Source organism: Aspergillus tanneri, assembly GCF_003426965.1.
Source record: "Aspergillus tanneri strain NIH1004 chromosome Unknown AapTan_4_pilon_pilon_pilon, whole genome shotgun sequence".
Classification (NCBI taxonomy): Eukaryota; Fungi; Ascomycota; class Eurotiomycetes; order Eurotiales; family Aspergillaceae; genus Aspergillus; species Aspergillus tanneri.
In genome coordinates, this window is record NW_022984631.1 from 3,401,761 (window position 1) to 3,420,686 (window position 18,926).

The following is an 18,926-nucleotide window of genomic DNA, read 5'->3' on the forward strand; positions in this document are numbered from 1 at the left end:
ACCTCGGCAGGAGACGCCGCAGAAGCAAAAGATATATACCTCGACACGATGTCGACTCCATCAATGGACTGACTCATATCCATTGACAAGATACGATCAGCATGTCCGCATCAGCCCCTCCTCTCTCAGGGACCCGCGTGGTGGAACTGGCGGGACTGGCACCCGGTTTGTCCTGTCCTAACTAACAGATAGAATGTAACTATATTCTGTACTATTCATACTAACCGATAACCAGGTCCATTTGCAGGACTTCTACTGGCCGACTACGGCGCGTCAGTCCTGCGGATTGATCGACCCAATGCCATAAGCACCGACCAACTGACCCGACGCAAAACGTCCATCACGTTGGATCTCCGCGATGTGGCGTCGCGACGGGTTCTCTTCGCGGCTCTCTCCTCGGCCGACGTCCTGATCGACCCCTACCGTCCGGGCGTCCTGGAACGTCTTGGACTGTCACCCTCGGAGGTGCTCTTGAAGCACAACCCTCGTCTGATCGTCGCCCGTATGACAGGGTTCCGCCGGGACGGGAAGTACAAGGACATGGCAGGCCATGACATCAACTATATTGCCGTGTCGGGGGTTCTGTCCATGCTTGGTCGCTCGGACGCGTCACCCTACGCACCGGGGAATATCATCGGCGACTTCGCCGGCGGCGGAGCCATGTGTTTCTTGGGGATTCTGCTGGCATTGCTGACTCGCTCGCGGACGGGACGCGGCCAAGTCGTGGAGGCCAACATGGTGGATGGGTCTGCATATCTCGCCACGATGCCGCGGTTGAACCGCCAGTCGGTGACGTGGGATCAGCCACGTGGGGAGAATCTGCTGGACGGCGGGTCTCCGTTCTACGACACCTACGAGACTAAAGATACGGGCAAATACTTCGCGGTGGGAGCGTTGGAGCCCCAGTTCTACGCGGCACTGCTGAAGGGGCTCGGGTTCGGTCCCGACGAGTTGCCGGCGCAGATGGATCGGGAGAACTGGCCGGTCCTGCGAGCGGCTTTTGCCCAGAGGTTCCGCGAGAAGACGCGCGCCGAGTGGGAGGCCATCTTCGACGGCACCGATGCCTGCGCGACTCCCGTGTTGGAACAGGGTGAACTGGAACAGAGTGGGTATGAGCAGCGCCCGGCCGTGCATCTGGTTGAGACCCCGGGTTTACCCATTGCGGCAGACGACGGAGGCTGGACGGGAGGCGGTATCGTGCCGGGAACCGGGGGACAGGAGACCCTACAGGCCTGGTTGGGATGGGAGAAGGGACGAGACTACCAAGTACGATCCGATGGGACACTGCTGCAGATTGCAGCCGAAAGCAAGGCGAAACTGTGAGATTTGTCTTAGGGCTGGATAACGCTCCAAGTGATGATGAAATTCGGCCTGTGCATGCATACATATCCGGATTATGAACGTGTAGATAATGCATAGAATTATGAATTTTTTGAGATGAAGAATCCCGCGATAGCGTAACCCATCTCGTTGCATAGGGATGGGAGCCTGTTTCAAGATTCAGTGGTGAAACGTGGCTTCCTGGATCCTGTCAGACTTTAGATTCAGAGCTAGATAGATGAGGTCTTATCACTGCCTCTTGACAACGACCATGGAGACTGATCGACGTTACCAACGCGATGCGCAAGTTTCCAAGGACTTACCCTGTAGAGGCCCCTCATCGACTCCAACGCCACCCATCTAAAGGAGGTAAGGAGTGACTCCCTGCAAACATACATACAGGTCGACAGACATACGATATGCGCCATTTTTTGAAAATCTGATGTTCCTTGTCGATCTATCCCCGTCTGGGGCCACCTCGTGTATGGAGTTCATCCATCCACACATGTGTAGACAGGGTGAATGAGGGAGACATCAAAACAAAAACAAAGCAATCAACGCCTCAAAAATGAAGCCGAGCAATCCACCAGTCATGTGGCGGTTGAGAATCCGGGGAACAGGAAAACACCCCCATTAGCCAAAAGCAATTTCCACCGTGTGCGGGGTAAACTACCCTTGTTTGTTCATCAGCAGCATGTTTTCGTTCATCAATATGCTAGCGACATAAAACGTCGAAGTGAGGGATAAACAGAGCTCTGTGAATACCAGATAAATTGCCAATCCAAGGACTACCAGTGTCCTATAATCTATTACGGAGTATGAAATGGTTTGGAATGGAATATTCCATCCGCCAATCTCCTTGATAGACCCCAGGCCTTTAAAGGAGCCTACGGATGTACTTGGGAGTAGGAACTCTGTCTGGGTCTGTAGAAATCCCCCCTCATCAGCAAGAGCACTGTTATGGAATGGCATGGAAACGTATGGAACGCCACGAATCCCTTGTCAGCTGTCAACTTGCAAGTATGGGATGGCTGGAGCTTTTGAGGATCGCGTGATACCCCTATTCAGAATGTCAACTGATGGCAGAATACAAGATGGCAGAATACAAATTGTTGTATTCTGCCATCACGGTAACTTCAATTCCAGTAGAGAAGTATCCATATTGTTGTATTCTGTTTTCCTATGTATCTATCAATATCTATCGTACCGTCTGCACGAAAACAATATCCCTCTTGCTGCCCTTTTTTTTTTCTCTCTTTTTCTCACCCTGTTTTAAAAAAAGTAGGCTGCAAGGTCAAACCTTGTCGCCACACCCCGGGAGGCGGTCAAGCTACGGCTAATCATCCCGCTGTACAACGGGCTTCACCGCCAACCCCCCGGTACCTGGGTGACCATACATACATGCCTGTATGTTAGGCAGGTACCTTGGGCTACCACCAACGGACACTGGCGACCTACCTAGTTGGGCTACCTGCTTGCCAACATGCATTCCGGAGACATACCAGCCTTCCAGTCTGTCTGAACGTGAAACACCAAAGCGTCAACAGCAGCAACCTCATTGATCTCATTTATGGGCCTCTTCAGACGGAGTACGGAGTACATGTTTGCGTCTCAGGTTCCCTCCAACTGATCAATGGGGTTAACCGCCCTGGATGTATCCAGAATAGATGATCTGATCGGTGATCCTGAGACTTCCCCCGCAATCTTCGATGTTGATCATACAGGTTGTGTAACATAAGGGCGTTGTTGATTCCCATGGTTTCCCTGGGGAATCGACCATGAGAATGTCCCGATTAAACTTTGCAAGAATCTGTTGACGTGCTCAAAATGTGGACCAACTGATGATTATTCATCCGGCCACTCAACCCAGCCGGTACCAATTGTACGGAGGAATCATCATCAGGTATGCATGACGATTGATAATCATAAAACCCTGTCTTATACAAATTGTCAGCGTCATCGTTGTCGTCGTAACATTAATGCAATCATAACTCATCTTCCCCATACGCCCTAAATTCATTAATCTTTATGATGATCCTGGCTCCGCCCCAGAATCTTTATTTTTAATTCCCAGCGAATGGAGCAATTATTGGCCACAATGACTCCATTGAGGTGCTGGCGTCATGCAGCCTGGAAATAGTACCAACTCGTCATCCCCTGATTGGTTCTTGGGGCCTTAGTGCAAGCACACTGTGCCGGAAATGGAGTAGCACTGCCGCCACCCAGTCCTCCACCATCAACCAGGAGAGATTAGCGCAAATGAAAGTGGAAGTATGGTGGATGGGAGCATCACCTCACAGGCTCCCTCGGACTCCACAGGGTGGGGTCCATCAAGATGGATGCAGTTTAGCGTATCCCAGGCGGTTGATTCTCGACTGTGCATTATTCTCCTGCCGCTGACCCTAACGTATGAATGGATTCTGATGATGGGTGTTGAAACCCTGTTGGGACCTGCAGTAACTTTCCCGCAATAGGACCAGTTATGTTCCACCACGATGCTGCCTGGGTGCCTGGGTGCCCGGGTTCCCTGCCCTATACAGAGTATCTACACAGTAGTAGTCTGTACTCCGTACTCCGTAGGTACGGAGTACTCTGCAAATGGCTATGGCATCAACTCTATCAGGTATTACTAGAAGAGTATTAGCTTTTGTCTATCATGTTCACTACGAACTCCCCAAAAGTCTAACTAGTGGCCGACTATCAAAGCATGGAGTGTAAACCTACTCCGTGGGAGCTGTGGACAGATACCGCCCCAAGTAACTATCTGATACTAAACTTTGTTGTTGGAGGGCCTGAACCTTTCAACCTGCACATGATCCCGTCGAGTCTCTGCTATGACGGGTAGTTTCATCCCTCGGGGAATTGTTTGCTCTGCGCAATCAGATTCCAGGCCATGAGAAAATAACCATTACTAGGTAGCACTTAGCAATTCATGGGGTAATTGATTCTAGATTCGAGATTCCAGCCACGGCATGAGACGGACAGCTGACCACTCAACGGTGGACTGATGAATGCTTGGGAAGATGGAAGAGCGCGCATACGGTGCTCTGTAGTAATACTGGAAACCGGTAAATATGTATGTACTGAAACATTAACGTGGCGGAAGTGGGTGACTTCTCCAAGCAACCATACTTTAGCATTATGTAATTTGCCCATCGACCAACCATTAATCCAATAAGCAGAAGGGAATGTAAACCTTCACTGGGGCACTACTAAGATACCTACGGACTATCTACCGTTGTAGGCAGCTAACTGTACTTGATAATTTCCATGCAGAAAAGCCATGACGAAGTCGGAACTGCTGAGTTATCATCTGCTGCGGTGCTGGCAACAACAAAAGAGATGATTCATTCAGGGGGTGTGGGGCCCATCCGAAAACGGCCTAGGGACCCTTCGACCTGCATCCATTGACTGAGTTGGTGGGCCGACCAGGAGATCGCACGTATCATAACCACGAGGAAATGGCCAAGGGGTCATTGATAGGCTTCTCAGGGTGCAGGACGACGTATCGGTACGGTAATGAACTGTCGTCATTGGCTGGTGGGGCACCACTCCATGGAAAGGTAACCTAACAGTTGATTCTCGCTCGTTCGCCCACCTTCTCGCCATCGCTGCAGTGAGTGGGTTTGTTCCCTCCCTCCAAGTTCCGAGTGCCGTCTGCCCTTTCATTCGACGGTTTCGCCCCTCAACCTGTTCCATCATTGCCTATCAGCGACTACCTGCTATCATCCGGTCCTCCTTATCCCTATCGCCTGCCAACCCGTCTGTCCATTCCATCCATCCATCCCCATCCTTCCCTTTCTATTTCCTTCCCCTTCACCATCATCATCATCATCATCAACCTCTTCCCCCTATCATCCACTTCATCTTCACCGACTTCATCACTCCTACCTAATCTCTTTCTCGCCCGTTGCTCCTTCCTCCTTCGCCCTCCCCTGTCGACCCCCCATCTACTTGCCCCAGTGCTACACTCCCCGACCTTTCCTGTGATACTCAACTCCTCTTGCGTCCATACGGCAAGATAGTGCTCTTCCAAAAGCCTTGAATAGTACAGCTGCAGTTCGTTGTCTGCTCTATTGTCAAACAAAGTGCACTTCTCTTGTCCGTGGCAATATCCTCGTCCGCTGCCTTCTTCCTAAGCTTTCGAACACCGTCCGTGACTCATCTCAAGCCAATTACGTCTATAAGTCACTGCAGACCCACGGCCCTCATCTCTCTCGGTTCCATCCTCCGACGCTGTGCTACGTTTCAATCGCCCATTGACACTACGTGTGAGGATCTTGATTTGCTCTGAGGTCGATTTCTGCTTAGCTGTCCATCACTTCGCTACCTGGGCTGGGTGCTGGTATTCGGATCTTCAACCTGCCCAGAAGGAGGGCTGAAGACGTCTGGTACCAGCTTTCCAGAGCCTCAGCATCGTTTATATACTGTCCTCTTTTCAGCTCAGGATATCTTCGTCGTCTCAGGCTACCTATATGACTTAATAGCGTCATACATCACCTCGATCTCCTGAGTCACGATAATCTTGGCCCTTCAACCTGGTGTTCGAAGGCCGTTCTATAACCTTTTCACGAAACTTGTTTATAAATCTGGCATAACATTACGATATTACGCAGCGTTTTTCGTCTCTTCATTCGTCCTCTTCCGTGTCCACTTACCGGGCATAGTCTTTCTCTTCGACACGTTCTTTTACTTTTCATACTTGTCACCATTTGGCTTTCGCCCTTTCCATTGCGAAACGATATACAGATGAACCTATAACAGTCCTTCCAATTTCCTACTTGTCCATCAACCCCGGCGGGTATCTAAATTGCGCCTCGCGCTCTACTCATTACTTGGATTTTCTTTTGTTATCATATCCTCACTCTCCATATTTATATGAGTCTTTGAGCCAACAGATCGGTGTTTGTTTTTATTCTTTTCTGTTCTACCGTTGATTTTTTATCCTCTTTATCTTGGCTCCTTTCGGAGGGTCATCATCTCGTTGGAATCGCAGGCCGGCACTCCTTGCCCTTTTTTTCTGTCGTGTCCATCGTCTTGGTTGTCTGATCGACCGCGCTAATTCCGACTTTTACACTTATTTTTGCCGCGGCGAGTCCGAATAACTCGACGAAATGGAGTGCCTTAAGAATAGCTTTGTCGAAGGGCAGCTTTTGGATGGGCGATTTCGCACCGTGTCTCCCTTGAACCATGGATCGTTTGGCATGGTCTTCCTTGCGAATGATCTCAAGACCGGCCAAGATGTCGCCATCAAGTGCCTGGTCAAGAACTCGGGTGATGGTTCGATTCAGTCTTCCACCGATGCTCGTTTTGAAGAGCTAAACTTCCATCGTCGCCTCGCTTATCATCCCAACATCGTCAACCTCATTCATTACTTCGAGACCGATGCACACATGTACCTCGTCTTGGAGTACTGTGCGAATGGTGATCTATACGAGGCGATTAGACTGAACCGTGGTCCCCTTGAGACCGAGCACGTGCGGGACTTTATGCTGCAACTCGTGAGTGCTGTGGAATTTATGCACGACAATGGCCTGTACCACCGCGATATTAAGCCAGAGAACATCTTCTTGACCCAGGATGGAATCATGAAGCTTGGGGACTTGGGCTTGGTTACCCGTGAGGCGTGGTCCTATGAGGCCTGTGTGGGGAGCGATCGCTACATGGCCCCAGAGCAATATGATCCTGCTAACACCGGGTATTCCCCGGCCAAGGCTGATATCTGGGCGATCGGAATCTGCCTGCTTAATGTTCTTTTTGCACGAAACCCTTTCGCAACGCCGACCGAATCTGATGTCTTGTTCGCCGATTACGTTCGGGATCGACAGTCTCTGTTCGACATTTTCACCAACATGTCCCAGGATACCTTCGAGATACTCAGAATTGCGTTGGCTATCGACCCCGAAAGACGTTCGCTCTCTGCTGTTCGTGAGGCCATCCTGCGCTCGGTTTCGTTCACCACGGACGACGAGGAGTTGGATGAGTTCTGCACCGATGACCGCGAAGTGGTGCCGGCAAGTGCCAACCGTGAACCCCTCCGGACGCCTTCTATCCAGAGTCCGCATATCAACCAGGGTGATTCTTTCCCATGGGCCAAGGCACTTCAGTCCAGCCCACCTCAGAATATTCGACAGTTGTCTGCTATCCCCGACGACGAGAGCTATTCGGAGGATCTGTTCCCTCCTTCCGAGACTGCGGGTACTTCGTGGTTCTCTGTTCACCAAGGCACTCCATCAATGGCATCTGTTCTCGAATCTGCTCTTGGCGACTCTTTTCGGTCATCCGCCTTTCGGAAGCCCGAGGCCCGGTTCCCCCCTCCATCAGACCCTGTCCCAATTACTGGGTCTCTTCCGAGTCTTGTGACCAAGCCTCTCCCCTCCTTGTCCATGGTCTTCGGCCGGAACAAAGAATCCCAAATTTCCAAAAGCTGGAGTGACCTCTGGGACGAGGAGGAAGAGTCCGAAGGTGAGGACTGTGCGTTGCAGGAACGACGTGAGCAGAACTCCCGTAGCTGGAGCCATGAAAGCAACAACCCGGATTTCTCCCGCCCTCTGTCTGATCTCGGCGATGGCCATCAGTCTCCAATCCTGAATATTGGCGTGGAGAACGCTGCCGCTCCTGCAATTGAATCGGACGAAACAATTGAGAAGTCGGTAGATGCTAGACCTGAAGCTACTGCCTTGGCGACGCCTCCCCGTTCTCCCAACGGTTCTCCGAAGAAGTCCAACCTTGACAAGTGGGCCGCCTTGGGTGATAAACGACGAAACTACAAGTCTCCTGCGGTCCCCTTTGGACAGAAGACCACCAAGAACAGCATGGCCTGGCGGAAAGATTGGGGTCTTGGATCCTCCGGCTTCGACTACGGTTTGTGGGCTAAGAAGGATGCTACGCCTACCCAAGGTCGCCGTCGCCGCCCATTCCTGGAGAAAGGCTGGCGTCGAGACGCCGTGGAGTCACCGAAGCCCATCAATTCCAGCCCTCTTGGCAGTTACGATGGCAGCGTCGACGAGGATCTCGACCTCGTCGGTGGCTGGCATGACCTGCACCTCTAATTTCACGCCGCGTCATCACACCCTCGTCAGCGTGTCCAAGTCGTTCTCATTTCATTGTTCCATATAATAATCACTAGGGAAGGAGAGCAGAGAAAAACAGAATATTTTACTTTTTTCTTGTGCCTTTTTTTTCCTTTCGTTTTCTTTGGAGCCTCCCCCTTCCACTCGACTGATTTGTGCACGAATCAGGGTTCAACAACATATTTTTTTCCCCTCTCATGTGATAGATTCTTTGTATGCAGCCTCCTCCGACGTTGTGTTCTTGTTTTTCTTCCCACTCCTGTATAATATACTAGCTCTCTTCGAACAAAACGTGGTGGCAACGATCAGTTCAAAAGCGACTCATCAACTGGCGGCTGGAAAGGAGATGGTGTCCGGGGCGGTTGACAGTTTTGATTTTGAAAATGTTCGTTTATTATTTCTGAGAGGAGAAAACGGTGCAACGAGACGAGCGGGACACGGGCGCAATGGACGACGGGGCGAAGACGGACGACCCGTGGTGTTGGGTTTGTCAGCTACTATTCAAACATCTCAGCTATCATCAACAGCAATACCAGTACAACAGCCAGCTGGCAAAAAAAAAAAAGAAAAAAAAAAGTTACGCGAATAGTGTTCTTTTCTCCCTTTCGTATGAGTATAGTAGCAATATGTAACTAATCAGTGTCCAAATCCCCCGTAGATGCAGTGAGCGGCAGGCGGTGAAGACTGGCGGTGAGTCCACGTGCGGAGAAGCCAGCCACACCGTACAAGTTCAAGATCGAGAGGAGAGACAAAGATTTATTCTGGTGCGTGATTGTCCCTCTATCTCATGTGCTCTTGACTAGACGACGTTGGAATATATATTGACTGACGACTGTCATTGCCATAGCCCTACAGAAGACGATGTGCGCACGACGACTGGCCTAGTCAATCGTCGCCTCTACGATCCATTCGTTCCCCCTTATCGGTCATTTGGATCTTGGGCTGACCGATACGAGACGTGTTTGTTTCACCATGCCTGTTCCCTGTTGGATGAACAGCTTCGCCACCGTGGTCGTGCTGGTGTCGACCTGGGTCCAAGCCGCTGGGGGGGAGAGGTCGCCGACCCAATGTCTGGCGAGGGACTTGAGGGATGGCGAGGCCATGTATATTCGGTGGCCCGTCTGTGTTGAGACCCGGTGGGAGCGGACATCTACAGCTTCCGAGGAGTTGTCCAAGGACAAGACCGCCACTGTAACGGTGCCGGTGCCGACCCCAGAGGATGGGCAGGGCCAGGAACTGGAACTGGACACTGAATCCCCGCTCGACAACGCCAAGTTCTTGTCTTTCGAAGACTGGAAAAAACAGAACCTTGCCAAGGCCGGGCAGTCGGCGGAAAATGTGGGAGGTGGTAGACCGGCTAGAGCAGTGGGGAAGGAAGATCGACGTAGGCCGACTGGCATCAACAACGCATTGGATTCACTGGGAGACGACACCGAGATCGAGCTTGACTTTGGTGGCTTCGGGGCTAATACGCCTGAGGCGGCGACACCGGCGTCATGGGAGTCTCCAACGCGGGAGATGGATGAAGGGGATGCACAGGAGAATACGGGTCATTTGCAGACCGATTCCCATGCGGACGGCGTGCCTCGGGCGGGAGTCTCGCGGCGAAAGGATGCCGGAATCACCTGCAAGGAACGGTTTAATTATGCGTCCTTCGATTGTGCGGCTACGGTGCTCAAGACGAATTCCGAATGTAAGGGCTCATCCTCGGTCCTGATTGAGAACAAGGATAGCTACATGCTCAACGAGTGCCGGGCCAAAAACAAGTTCTTGATCCTGGAGCTGTGCGATGACATCCTGGTTGACACGGTGGTCCTGGCCAACTATGAGTTCTTCAGCTCAATCTTCCACACATTCCGGGTGAGCGTCTCGGATCGGTATCCTGCCAAGCCCGACCAATGGAGGGAGTTGGGGGTCTACGAGGCTCGAAACACGCGCGAGGTTCAGGCCTTCCCGGTGGAGAACCCGCTTATCTGGGCTCGCTATCTCAGGATTGAGTTCCTCACCCACTACGGTCACGAATTCTACTGTCCTCTTAGTTTGATCCGGGTGCACGGTACGACAATGATGGAGGAATACAAGCACGATGGCGACGCCAGTCGAGCGGAAGATGAAGTGACCGGTGAAACTCTGGAACCGGGTCCCCTTGGGGCAGATGACCTGAAGCCACAGGAAAGCTCTGGTTCCCTTGTTGCGGAGGGAGCCGTAGGTGACTCGACTCTGGCGTTGGAATGGGGAAGCCCGGGCCAGACTACCTGTCTGAACTCCCCAACCGAGGTCGAGAGCTGGTTACTGCAGGCGGTTTGCACCACCACCGATAAGTGCAGTTTACGAAGCCCCTCAACCGAGGCAACTGGTTCGCACGCAGATGTCCCTGCAGCCCCCAGCCGCTCGCAGGCGAGTGAGACGTCGACTTCTGGAACAGATGTCTCTACGCCCGTTGTCCCTGTGCGTAATGCCATCTTCACGGAGACAGCGGTTGAGTCCAAGACGATTGGGCCGGTTGAGGCGAACGGCGTACCTTCCCCTGCGTCCTCGCAACCGCTGCCGACTCCTGACCCTGTCACCCAGAATGCTACCGAATCCGTCCCACGGTCGGCGGGCACAGTGATCAAGGAGGAGCAGAGAGGGGGGTCCGACGGAATGCGTTCAACGGCGACGCAACCTCCATCGCCGAACCCGACAACGCAGGAGTCCTTCTTCAAGTCTGTGCACAAACGGCTGCAGATGCTGGAGTCGAACTCCACCCTGTCCCTGCAGTACATTGAAGAGCAGTCGCGGATTTTGCGGGATGCCTTCAACAAGGTGGAGAAACGGCAGCTGGGAAAGACGTCGACGTTCCTGGAGAATCTGAACGTGACGGTGCTGAACGAGCTCCAGCAGTTGCGCGAGCAGTACGATCAGGTCTGGAAGAGCGTGGCGTTGGAATTTGAGCATCAACGCATCCAGTACCACCAAGAGATCAGCTCGATCAGCGCGCAGCTGGGCGTGGTGGCGGAGGAGCTGGTGTTCCAGAAGCGCGTGTTGGTGATCCAAAGCATTATGGTCCTCTTTTGCTTCGCACTCGTACTGTTCTCGCGCGGCACTGTCAGCAACTACATGGAGTTCCCTAGCGTTCAGAGCATGGTGTCGCGATCCTATAGCCTGCGATCCTCATCGCCTATCTTCGGCACGCCGTCGGGGAGTCCTAGCTCGACGCGACCGACCTCGTCATATCGTGGGCCAGGGGGCCATCAACGCCATCCATCGGACGACTCGCAGGACGGTCTGCACAGTCCGACCACGGCGTACGCGCCGCCTACGCCTCCCTCGGAGTCGTCCAGCTCCGAGGCAGAGGAGACGCTAGGGAAGAGTGTGGAGGTGGCCCCGCTGATGCGAGCACACAGCAGCCCGCCCATGTTGCCGGGCGACGACGAGGGGGACGACGAGGGGGACGACGAGGGCGTCGAAGCGTGTGACTCAGGGACGGGATGAGACAGCCAGAAGAATGTGTGGTGTGGACGGAAGTGACGTTGTGGACGAGAGATGCGTTGCCATGCCAACAATCAGGTGGGCCGCACTTTCTTTGCTGCCCCGTTCTTCTCCCTCTCTTCCCGTCTCGTTCTTCCAGCACCACCTGTTTTCAAACCAAGATCCACCACGAGGATATTACTTTTTTCCCTCTACCGACCGATCAAGTAACATTTTCATCTTATCCGACCACAATGGATTCCCCCTCGCACCCGTTGACTGATCGCTCGACCAACACGCATCTGCCGGTCCAGTCCGACAAGGCCCACGATCTCAAGACGGGACCGGCCAACGTGAATTCGATGGAATATCACCGTCAGGTGCTGCAGGGTAAGCTGGAGAGCGGCGAGAAGTGAGTGAAGAGGAGAGGATTCTGCGCGGCGAGGTGCTGACGACTCTCTAGACAACCGGCCAACTACGTGTCACCCTCGGACGACATCATGAGTCCATGCTCCAAGAAACTGAGCGACCTGAAGGGCAAGCGATTCAAAAAGTAGGTGTCTTTCTGTTTCTCGTATTGATCGTTCCGTGTCTTTCGAACCGAAGCTGACGTCGAGATCCATGTTCAGTGCCGGGAAACCCCAGTCGCTCTTTGCCAAGTTGGGCAAGAAGAACTTTGAACAGTCAACCGCGGAACAGGGCCCTCCAACCTCGAACAGCAAGGATGTGGCGCAGTCGTGAAAATGAAATGATGGGGGATGATGAAGGACCGAATGAGGCCGATGATGGCGCCGAGGGCCGATGTGGTGACCGGGTGCTCGTCCGGCCTTGTCCTGTTGATGAACTGGTATCGGGATTGTTGTTCTTGCTGGGCTTTTTGGGATGGACCTGGTGTTTTTGGGAGGCTTCTTTTTTTTTTTTTGATTGATGCTTTTATGATGGATTTCTTTCTATTGTACTGGTTGGGCCGGTGTGCATAGAAGGCTTGGGATTACTTGGGAAGTGCCATATGGAACTCAATGGACTGTCAACGTGCATTCTGCTCTTTTCTGCCCGTCATTCTTTTCTCGACCCTTGATTCTAGAATTCTTTCTAAATTCTGGACGACAATTAGTTTTTTGCCGTATTATCTGATCCTCAGCCGAAAACGACCTCGGCTGCTCCACTTCTCCGCATCCTTTATAATCCTCTCTCTCTCGCCATCCTTCCTATCTCTATATCTTCTCTCCCCCTTCTATAGTTTTAAATTATCAGTTCTCTCATCATGTCCGCCTCCACCCGAATCCCCTCCATCGCCCAGCCACACGTGAGTGATCGCGCCAAAAAGACACTCGACCTGGTATGACGTTTCCCTCTCCCCCCGAGTTCCACCTCTTCTCTTCTCTTCTCACCAATTCTTACTGCACAGGTCGAAGAATTCGTCGAGAGAGAATGTATCCCCGCCGAACCCCTCTTCCAGGCCCAATTGGGGGAGGGAAAACAGCGATGGACCACCAATCCCGCCATCATGGAGACCCTCAAGACCAAAGCCCGCCAGCAGGGTCTGTGGAACATGTTCCTGCCCAAGAACCATTTCTCCCAGGGGGCAGGCTTTAGCAATCTCGAATATGGTCTGATGGCCGAATGTCTGGGCAAGAGCAAGCTGGCGTCCGAGGTCTGTTCTTTGTCATCCAGTAGTCTCCGCCTGGGCTGACATTAGCTAGGCGACCAACAACGCGGCCCCCGACACGGGCAACATGGAGGTGTTAGCAAAATATGGTAACGAGGCGCAGAAGCAACGATGGCTGGCTCCGTTGCTGGATGGGAAGATTCGCTCTGCTTTTCTCATGACCGAGCCCGAGGTGGCCTCCAGCGATGCTACCAACATCGAGCTAAATATGCGCCGTGAAGGCAATGAATACGTTCTGAATGGCTCGGTTCGTCTACTTCTTCCTCTTTTGGCCCACTCTACTCTAACTCACCCGGTGCAACAATAGAAATGGTGGTCCTCCGGTGCTGGCGACCCGCGATGCCAGATCTATCTGGTTATGGGCAAATCCGACCCAACCAACCGTGATCCCTACCGCCAGCAGTCGGTGATCTTGGTGCCCGCTGATACCCCCGGCATCACGGTGCACCGCATGCTATCGGTATACGGCTACGATGACGCCCCGCACGGCCACGGCCACATCACCTTCACCAACGTGCGAGTACCAGTGGCCAACATGGTTCTGGGCGAGGGACGCGGCTTCGAGATCATCCAGGGCCGTCTTGGGCCCGGCCGCATCCACCACGCGATGCGCACGCTCGGCGCGGCCGAGAAGGCACTGGAATGGTTGATTGCGCGCATCAACGATGACCGCAAGAAGACCTTCGGAAAGCCTCTGTCATCGCACGGCGTCATCCTCGAGTGGGTGGCGCGCTCGCGCATCGAGATCGACGCCGCCCGTCTCATCGTCCTCAACGCCGCCATCAAGATCGATCAGGGCGATGCCAAGGCCGCCCTCAAGGAGATTGCCCAGGCCAAGGTCCTCGTGCCCCAGACCGCGCTGACCGTCATCGATCGCGCTGTGCAGGCCTACGGCGCTGCCGGTGTCTGTCAGGATACTCCCCTGGCGTACCTGTGGTCTTTGATCCGTACCCTGCGGATCGCGGATGGTCCCGACGAGGTCCATCTGCAGCAGCTGGGTCGTCGTGAGAACCGCGCTCGTCGGGATGCCATCATCGAGCGCTTGGACTGGCAGCGGAAAGAGGGAGAGCGGTTGTTGGCTGAAAATGGCCTCACCAATCCTGCTCTGAAGAGTCATCTATAGGGAGTTTTGTCTATGAACAAAGAAACAATTTGAAACAAGAAAAACAACATAGTTCCACGAGCTTGTATTACGCAGACTACTTGGCTAGCCATGTGTTGAGAAATATACAGGAGATTCCTCCAATTCTATTTATCTATTTATTCTAGTCGGTTGAATAAGATTGAGACTGAAAGAAGTGTAGGATCGTCATTGATTCATCTTCATCTGAGCGCATTAGACATAATTCAAAAATAGGTATTTCATAGTCAAGGAAGAGACATATACGATCCCCCTGTCTATAAACATAGGAACCAAAAAAAAAAAAAAAAAAGGATTATAATCAACGAAACTAGATAGATGCTTTTAATTGTATGTATGTACCCTCCCTTCCGTCGAACAAAACCCAGGCAATCCCATCATGCTCACTCGCCCGCGAGTCCAAGAAAAGTGTCAATCGAATCGAATCTAGTAATCATCATCGGTGGCCTTCTTTCGCTGGCTCTTGGCGCGTTTCTTGTTGGCTTTAAAATGTTTCTTCGAGTTGCCAGTTCGCACCTCCGAGACATCCACTCCGCGCTCCAGGGCCACCATCAACCGCTCCTTGCGGCCCGTCAGCTGCTTGCGTATCTGCTGGCCCTGTTCCGTGTACTGGTGGTTGAACGGCAAGGTAAGACGTCCCCCCGACATCGAGGAGTCAGGCCCGAAGAAGCCCGAGTCGAGGTTGCGGGTGCGGGTCCCTTCCACGGCTCGAGAGGGAGCTGAGGCGGAGGATAGAGACGGCATGTCCGAGTCGAGATCGTCGGTCGCCTCGCTCTGGACCATTTTGGCCAGCATCGCCTGCCGTCGGGCAGGGAGGTGGGCTGCGTCATAGAGGTCTTCGTTAAACTGCTGCGGGTCGATGGCCTCCTGACCCTCGGGCACTGGCGGCGGGTGACAGAAGAGCAGCTTGCCGTTGACGTAGTCCTTCAGCACGTATCGCGCCGCGCGAGATTCGTCGGGCTGCCCTTGACCAGTCGTGCAGAACCCACGGGCTCGGGCGTAGGCGCGCAGCAGCTCGTGGCCCGTGGGTACGCCTGTGCCGCCTTCCTCCAACGGTCGCATGAGGATTTTGACTCCGTAGACATTCTCAAGGAAGTGCTGGGGAATACGCTGCGCGACGAGCGCCGCGGGGCCGGTGAATTCGCGCTGCTGGTCGATGGGGAGCACGCCGTTGACGACCAGCTCTGCCTTGGTGGTCGCGAAGTTGGGGAACACCAGACCAGGGCAATCGCAGAGCATAATCTCCGGCGAGAGGTACAGGGTCTGGAAATGCTTCGTCTTTCCGGGCGTGGCGGAGACCGACACCTTCTTGGCGCCCAGGAGGGCGTTGATGGTGCTGGATTTTCCGACGTTGGGATAACCCACCAGACCGATGACGGTCTTCCGTCTGGTCTGGGCCTCCGGGTTGTCGCTGTCCAGGTGCGTATCGAGAGTGTTGGACAGGAACAGCTCTTCCAGCTCGTCCACGTTCAGAATCTCTGTCTTCCGTGCCTTGGTGGAACCGGGCAATGTCAGTCCCCCGTCATGTTCCTCTTGAGCGCCCTCGGTCTGCTCCTGGATCTTCATCGATTCGGTGGCGCCCGCGAGCTCAGTCTCCTCCGTGTCCTCCTTGTCGCTCTCACTGTCCGAATGATCTTCCTGCGAGAGGCGCGCTTCATTCTGCTCCTTGGCCAGGTGGGCCGAGAAAAACCGGAAGCTGATGTTGTTCTCTTCAAAGTAGTCCGCCCACACTTGCCGTTGCTTCTCCGTAAGCATATCAGCCTTGTTGACAAGCAGGAGATTCTGTTTCTTGGGATCGAGTTCCTTGACGTAGTGTTCTAAATCTTCCGAACGGAAGAGCAGGGGGTTTCGGGCGTCAACAATCTGCACCACCAGATCCGACCGTTCAATCACTCGCCACAGCTGTCGCCAGACCTCCAAATTCCGCTCGAACGGGGTCATCAACAGATCCTGGTTGTCCTGGAGTTCTGCCAGCCCTCTGCGCCAGTCCAAGAAGTTTTCCTTCTCCATGCTCTCCAGTTGCTGGCGTGTTGTCGTCTTATCCCATTTCGGCCGTCTCGGAACGGTCAGTCGACCTTTGTTCTTCTGGTGCTTCTTCACAGCCGACCGCTCCTCTGAGGCGGACAGCAGGTACGGGTTCTTCTGGTCAGTGTGGACAATCTTGACGTTGCTCATTTTCTCCGCCGTGAAATCGGTGCCGGCCAGCTCGGCCGTACTCAGGAACTCATCCAGAGCCGCCTGCTCCGTAATACTGCGCATCTTCACCCAGGCAGCCTCCTCGGGTGCGTTTGTGATGTATGTCTCTCCGTTGACATCCTTGCGGGCAATGGCTGCATTGTGCGAGACCTTCTTCTGGTTGGAAGCCTTTCCCTTGCCGAACCGATCTTTCATGAGGCTGTTTCCCAGCCCCACGGAGTTTTTGGATTTGGCGAGCACCATGATGGCAGAGGGATGAGAGTTCCGTCGATCCGAGACTTTTATCCGTCCACTGCAAAAAACAAGGTCCTTCCCAGACGATGGGTGGAAGACAAGGAGACGAAGGGAAGGGGAAGGAGGCGACGGAAGAAAAGCGAAGGACCGAATTAGTAATTTTGAAGGGTTTGGTGATATGCCCGATCGGGGGGCTTGTAGCTCGGCGTGGTCTAAAAAAACCTCGGCGTGGGCTAAAATTCTGCCCCGAGACTCACCGCTCTTTTTAGACCACGCTGAGCTTATGCCAAGAATAAACTCATCATGGCCTAAATGATTAGTCAGTATTCTTAGGCCACGATGAGATTTTCAAAAGATTTTTAGACCACGCTGAGCATATGCACTAGGGCTTAATTACTATAATTGGTAAGGTGTAGCCCTAAGAATATTTTATACTACACAATACAGGGTATCCACTCTGCATATACTCTGTATAGGTTGACCAAACCACAACAATGGCTGGTACCGAAGTTCGGGAAAGAGTGGTAGAATGGATCAACAATATCCCAATCCAGGTATGTGTATATATGTTTATTATATACTGGGTATATACAAACCCTATACTAATATACCCAATTATCAGAACGAGGTGCAGGAATCTCATAGAGATGATTCTAGTAGTATAATCAGTACTAGGTCTACTCCGTCAGATCCAGGAGATGATATACAGGAACAAGAATCTTTTACACAATATAATGGCCTACAGCGGGTTAGTGTATATCTAATATATATAATATATACTAAGTCTATGTTAGGAAGCAGCTACTTAGATGTGTTGTCGTTGCGCGAAATGCCAGTCATAAGATTAAGGTTAAAGAGATTCAAGAACATCTTTTAATACCTGAATATCCAGCAACAGCAGCAGAAGGTATTCTTCATTTTATTCATGACTGCAATCCATTTCCATCCTCAAGGAATCCAAATGATTTCTCTGAGGAAGAAATAAATAATATTTTTACACGGCTTATGTCAAAGGTATGTAGAGTATATATCTGTTCTATACTATACTAATACTTTAAATAGATTCAGTTTGCAAAAAAACCATACAGGGGCTGCAAAGCTCGTCAAAATGGATCTTCTAAACAAGCTTGATGATAACGGACAACACAAGGCTTGGCATAGATCTTATATATATGGTTCGGTAAAGGCCTGTGAGCGGGTCTATGATCATATGCTAAGTATATCACGGGCATATAACCAGGTTAATCTTGATTTACTTAATAAACAGCGCTTACGTTACGCCGAACCCTTTTATCCTCAAGCAATTGATCAACTAATCAAAAAGAAACTGAAGATGTCTTCTATGCTTTTATGAAATGTTGGTGGCAGGATGGAGGTCCTTGTGAATATCAAGGTATCAAGACATGTGGTGAAACACCACCGGTAATGTTTTATCAAAATCAGGTATGCTTTAGGTACATCTACTACATATATTTAGTATATACTAATTAACCCAGAATCATTTTCTTGGTTGCCCCAAGAATTCAGATATTGAACCTTGGCATTATGCTCATCCAGTTCGACGATTTGCTCAGATTGATAAGACTTATCTTCAAGTTCTTATGGAACATGGAACAGGCCCAAAAATAGAAGAATGTGATTTTATTGCTCAGCCAACATCCCGAAGAAGATGGTGTAGTAAGTATATTTCTAGTTTATATTTATATGCTAAGTATAGGATTAATCAGCTCGAGCACATACTCACCATACCGGCAGGCTTTACATTCCAAAGTGTAAGGTTAAATTTGACTTGTACATTCCAACATCCTGGCAACGGTTTCCTTTCTTAATTTTGATTTGTCGA

The 18,926-nt window shown here is 52.0% G+C and overlaps 6 protein-coding genes across 6 annotated transcripts; 5 read left to right on the forward strand and 1 right to left on the reverse strand.

Moving 5' to 3' along the window:
• Positions 1-101: 101 nt before the first annotated feature.
• On the forward strand, positions 102-1,323 carry CEFD2 (CaiB/BaiF CoA transferase family protein; the record flags this gene model as incomplete). Its single annotated transcript, XM_033570931.1, has 2 exons — positions 102-165; positions 236-1,323. 2 exons carry the CDS (start codon positions 102-104, stop codon positions 1,321-1,323), a joined length of 1,152 nt encoding a protein of 383 aa, XP_033426963.1.
• A 5,111-nt stretch (positions 1,324-6,434) lies between these two features.
• ATNIH1004_006297 (putative serine/threonine protein kinase) lies at positions 6,435-8,372 on the forward strand (the record flags this gene model as incomplete). The annotated part of the gene is made up of 1 exon (XM_033570932.1): positions 6,435-8,372. The coding sequence occupies one exon, from the start codon at positions 6,435-6,437 to the stop codon at positions 8,370-8,372; it is 1,938 nt and encodes a 645-aa protein (XP_033426964.1).
• Positions 8,373-9,365: 993 nt separating this feature from the next.
• Positions 9,366-11,867, forward strand: ATNIH1004_006298 (Sad1/UNC domain protein; the record flags this gene model as incomplete). Its single annotated transcript, XM_033570933.1, has 1 exon — positions 9,366-11,867. The coding sequence occupies one exon, from the start codon at positions 9,366-9,368 to the stop codon at positions 11,865-11,867; it is 2,502 nt and encodes an 833-aa protein (XP_033426965.1).
• Positions 11,868-12,097: 230 nt separating this feature from the next.
• On the forward strand, positions 12,098-12,584 carry ATNIH1004_006299 (Spo12 family protein; the record flags this gene model as incomplete). The annotated part of the gene is made up of 3 exons (XM_033570934.1): positions 12,098-12,255; positions 12,307-12,396; positions 12,473-12,584. 3 exons carry the CDS (start codon positions 12,098-12,100, stop codon positions 12,582-12,584), a joined length of 360 nt encoding a protein of 119 aa, XP_033426966.1.
• Positions 12,585-13,107: 523 nt separating this feature from the next.
• ATNIH1004_006300 (acyl-CoA dehydrogenase family protein) lies at positions 13,108-14,635 on the forward strand (the record flags this gene model as incomplete). The annotated part of the gene is made up of 4 exons (XM_033570935.1): positions 13,108-13,182; positions 13,252-13,497; positions 13,547-13,759; positions 13,820-14,635. The coding sequence occupies 4 exons, from the start codon at positions 13,108-13,110 to the stop codon at positions 14,633-14,635; spliced, it is 1,350 nt and encodes a 449-aa protein (XP_033426967.1).
• A 444-nt stretch (positions 14,636-15,079) lies between these two features.
• Positions 15,080-17,092, reverse strand: ATNIH1004_006301 (ribosome biogenesis GTPase LSG1; the record flags this gene model as incomplete). The annotated part of the gene is made up of 1 exon (XM_033570936.1): positions 15,080-17,092. One exon carries the CDS (start codon positions 17,090-17,092, stop codon positions 15,080-15,082), a length of 2,013 nt encoding a protein of 670 aa, XP_033426968.1.
• Between the last annotated feature and the right edge of the window lie 1,834 nt (positions 17,093-18,926).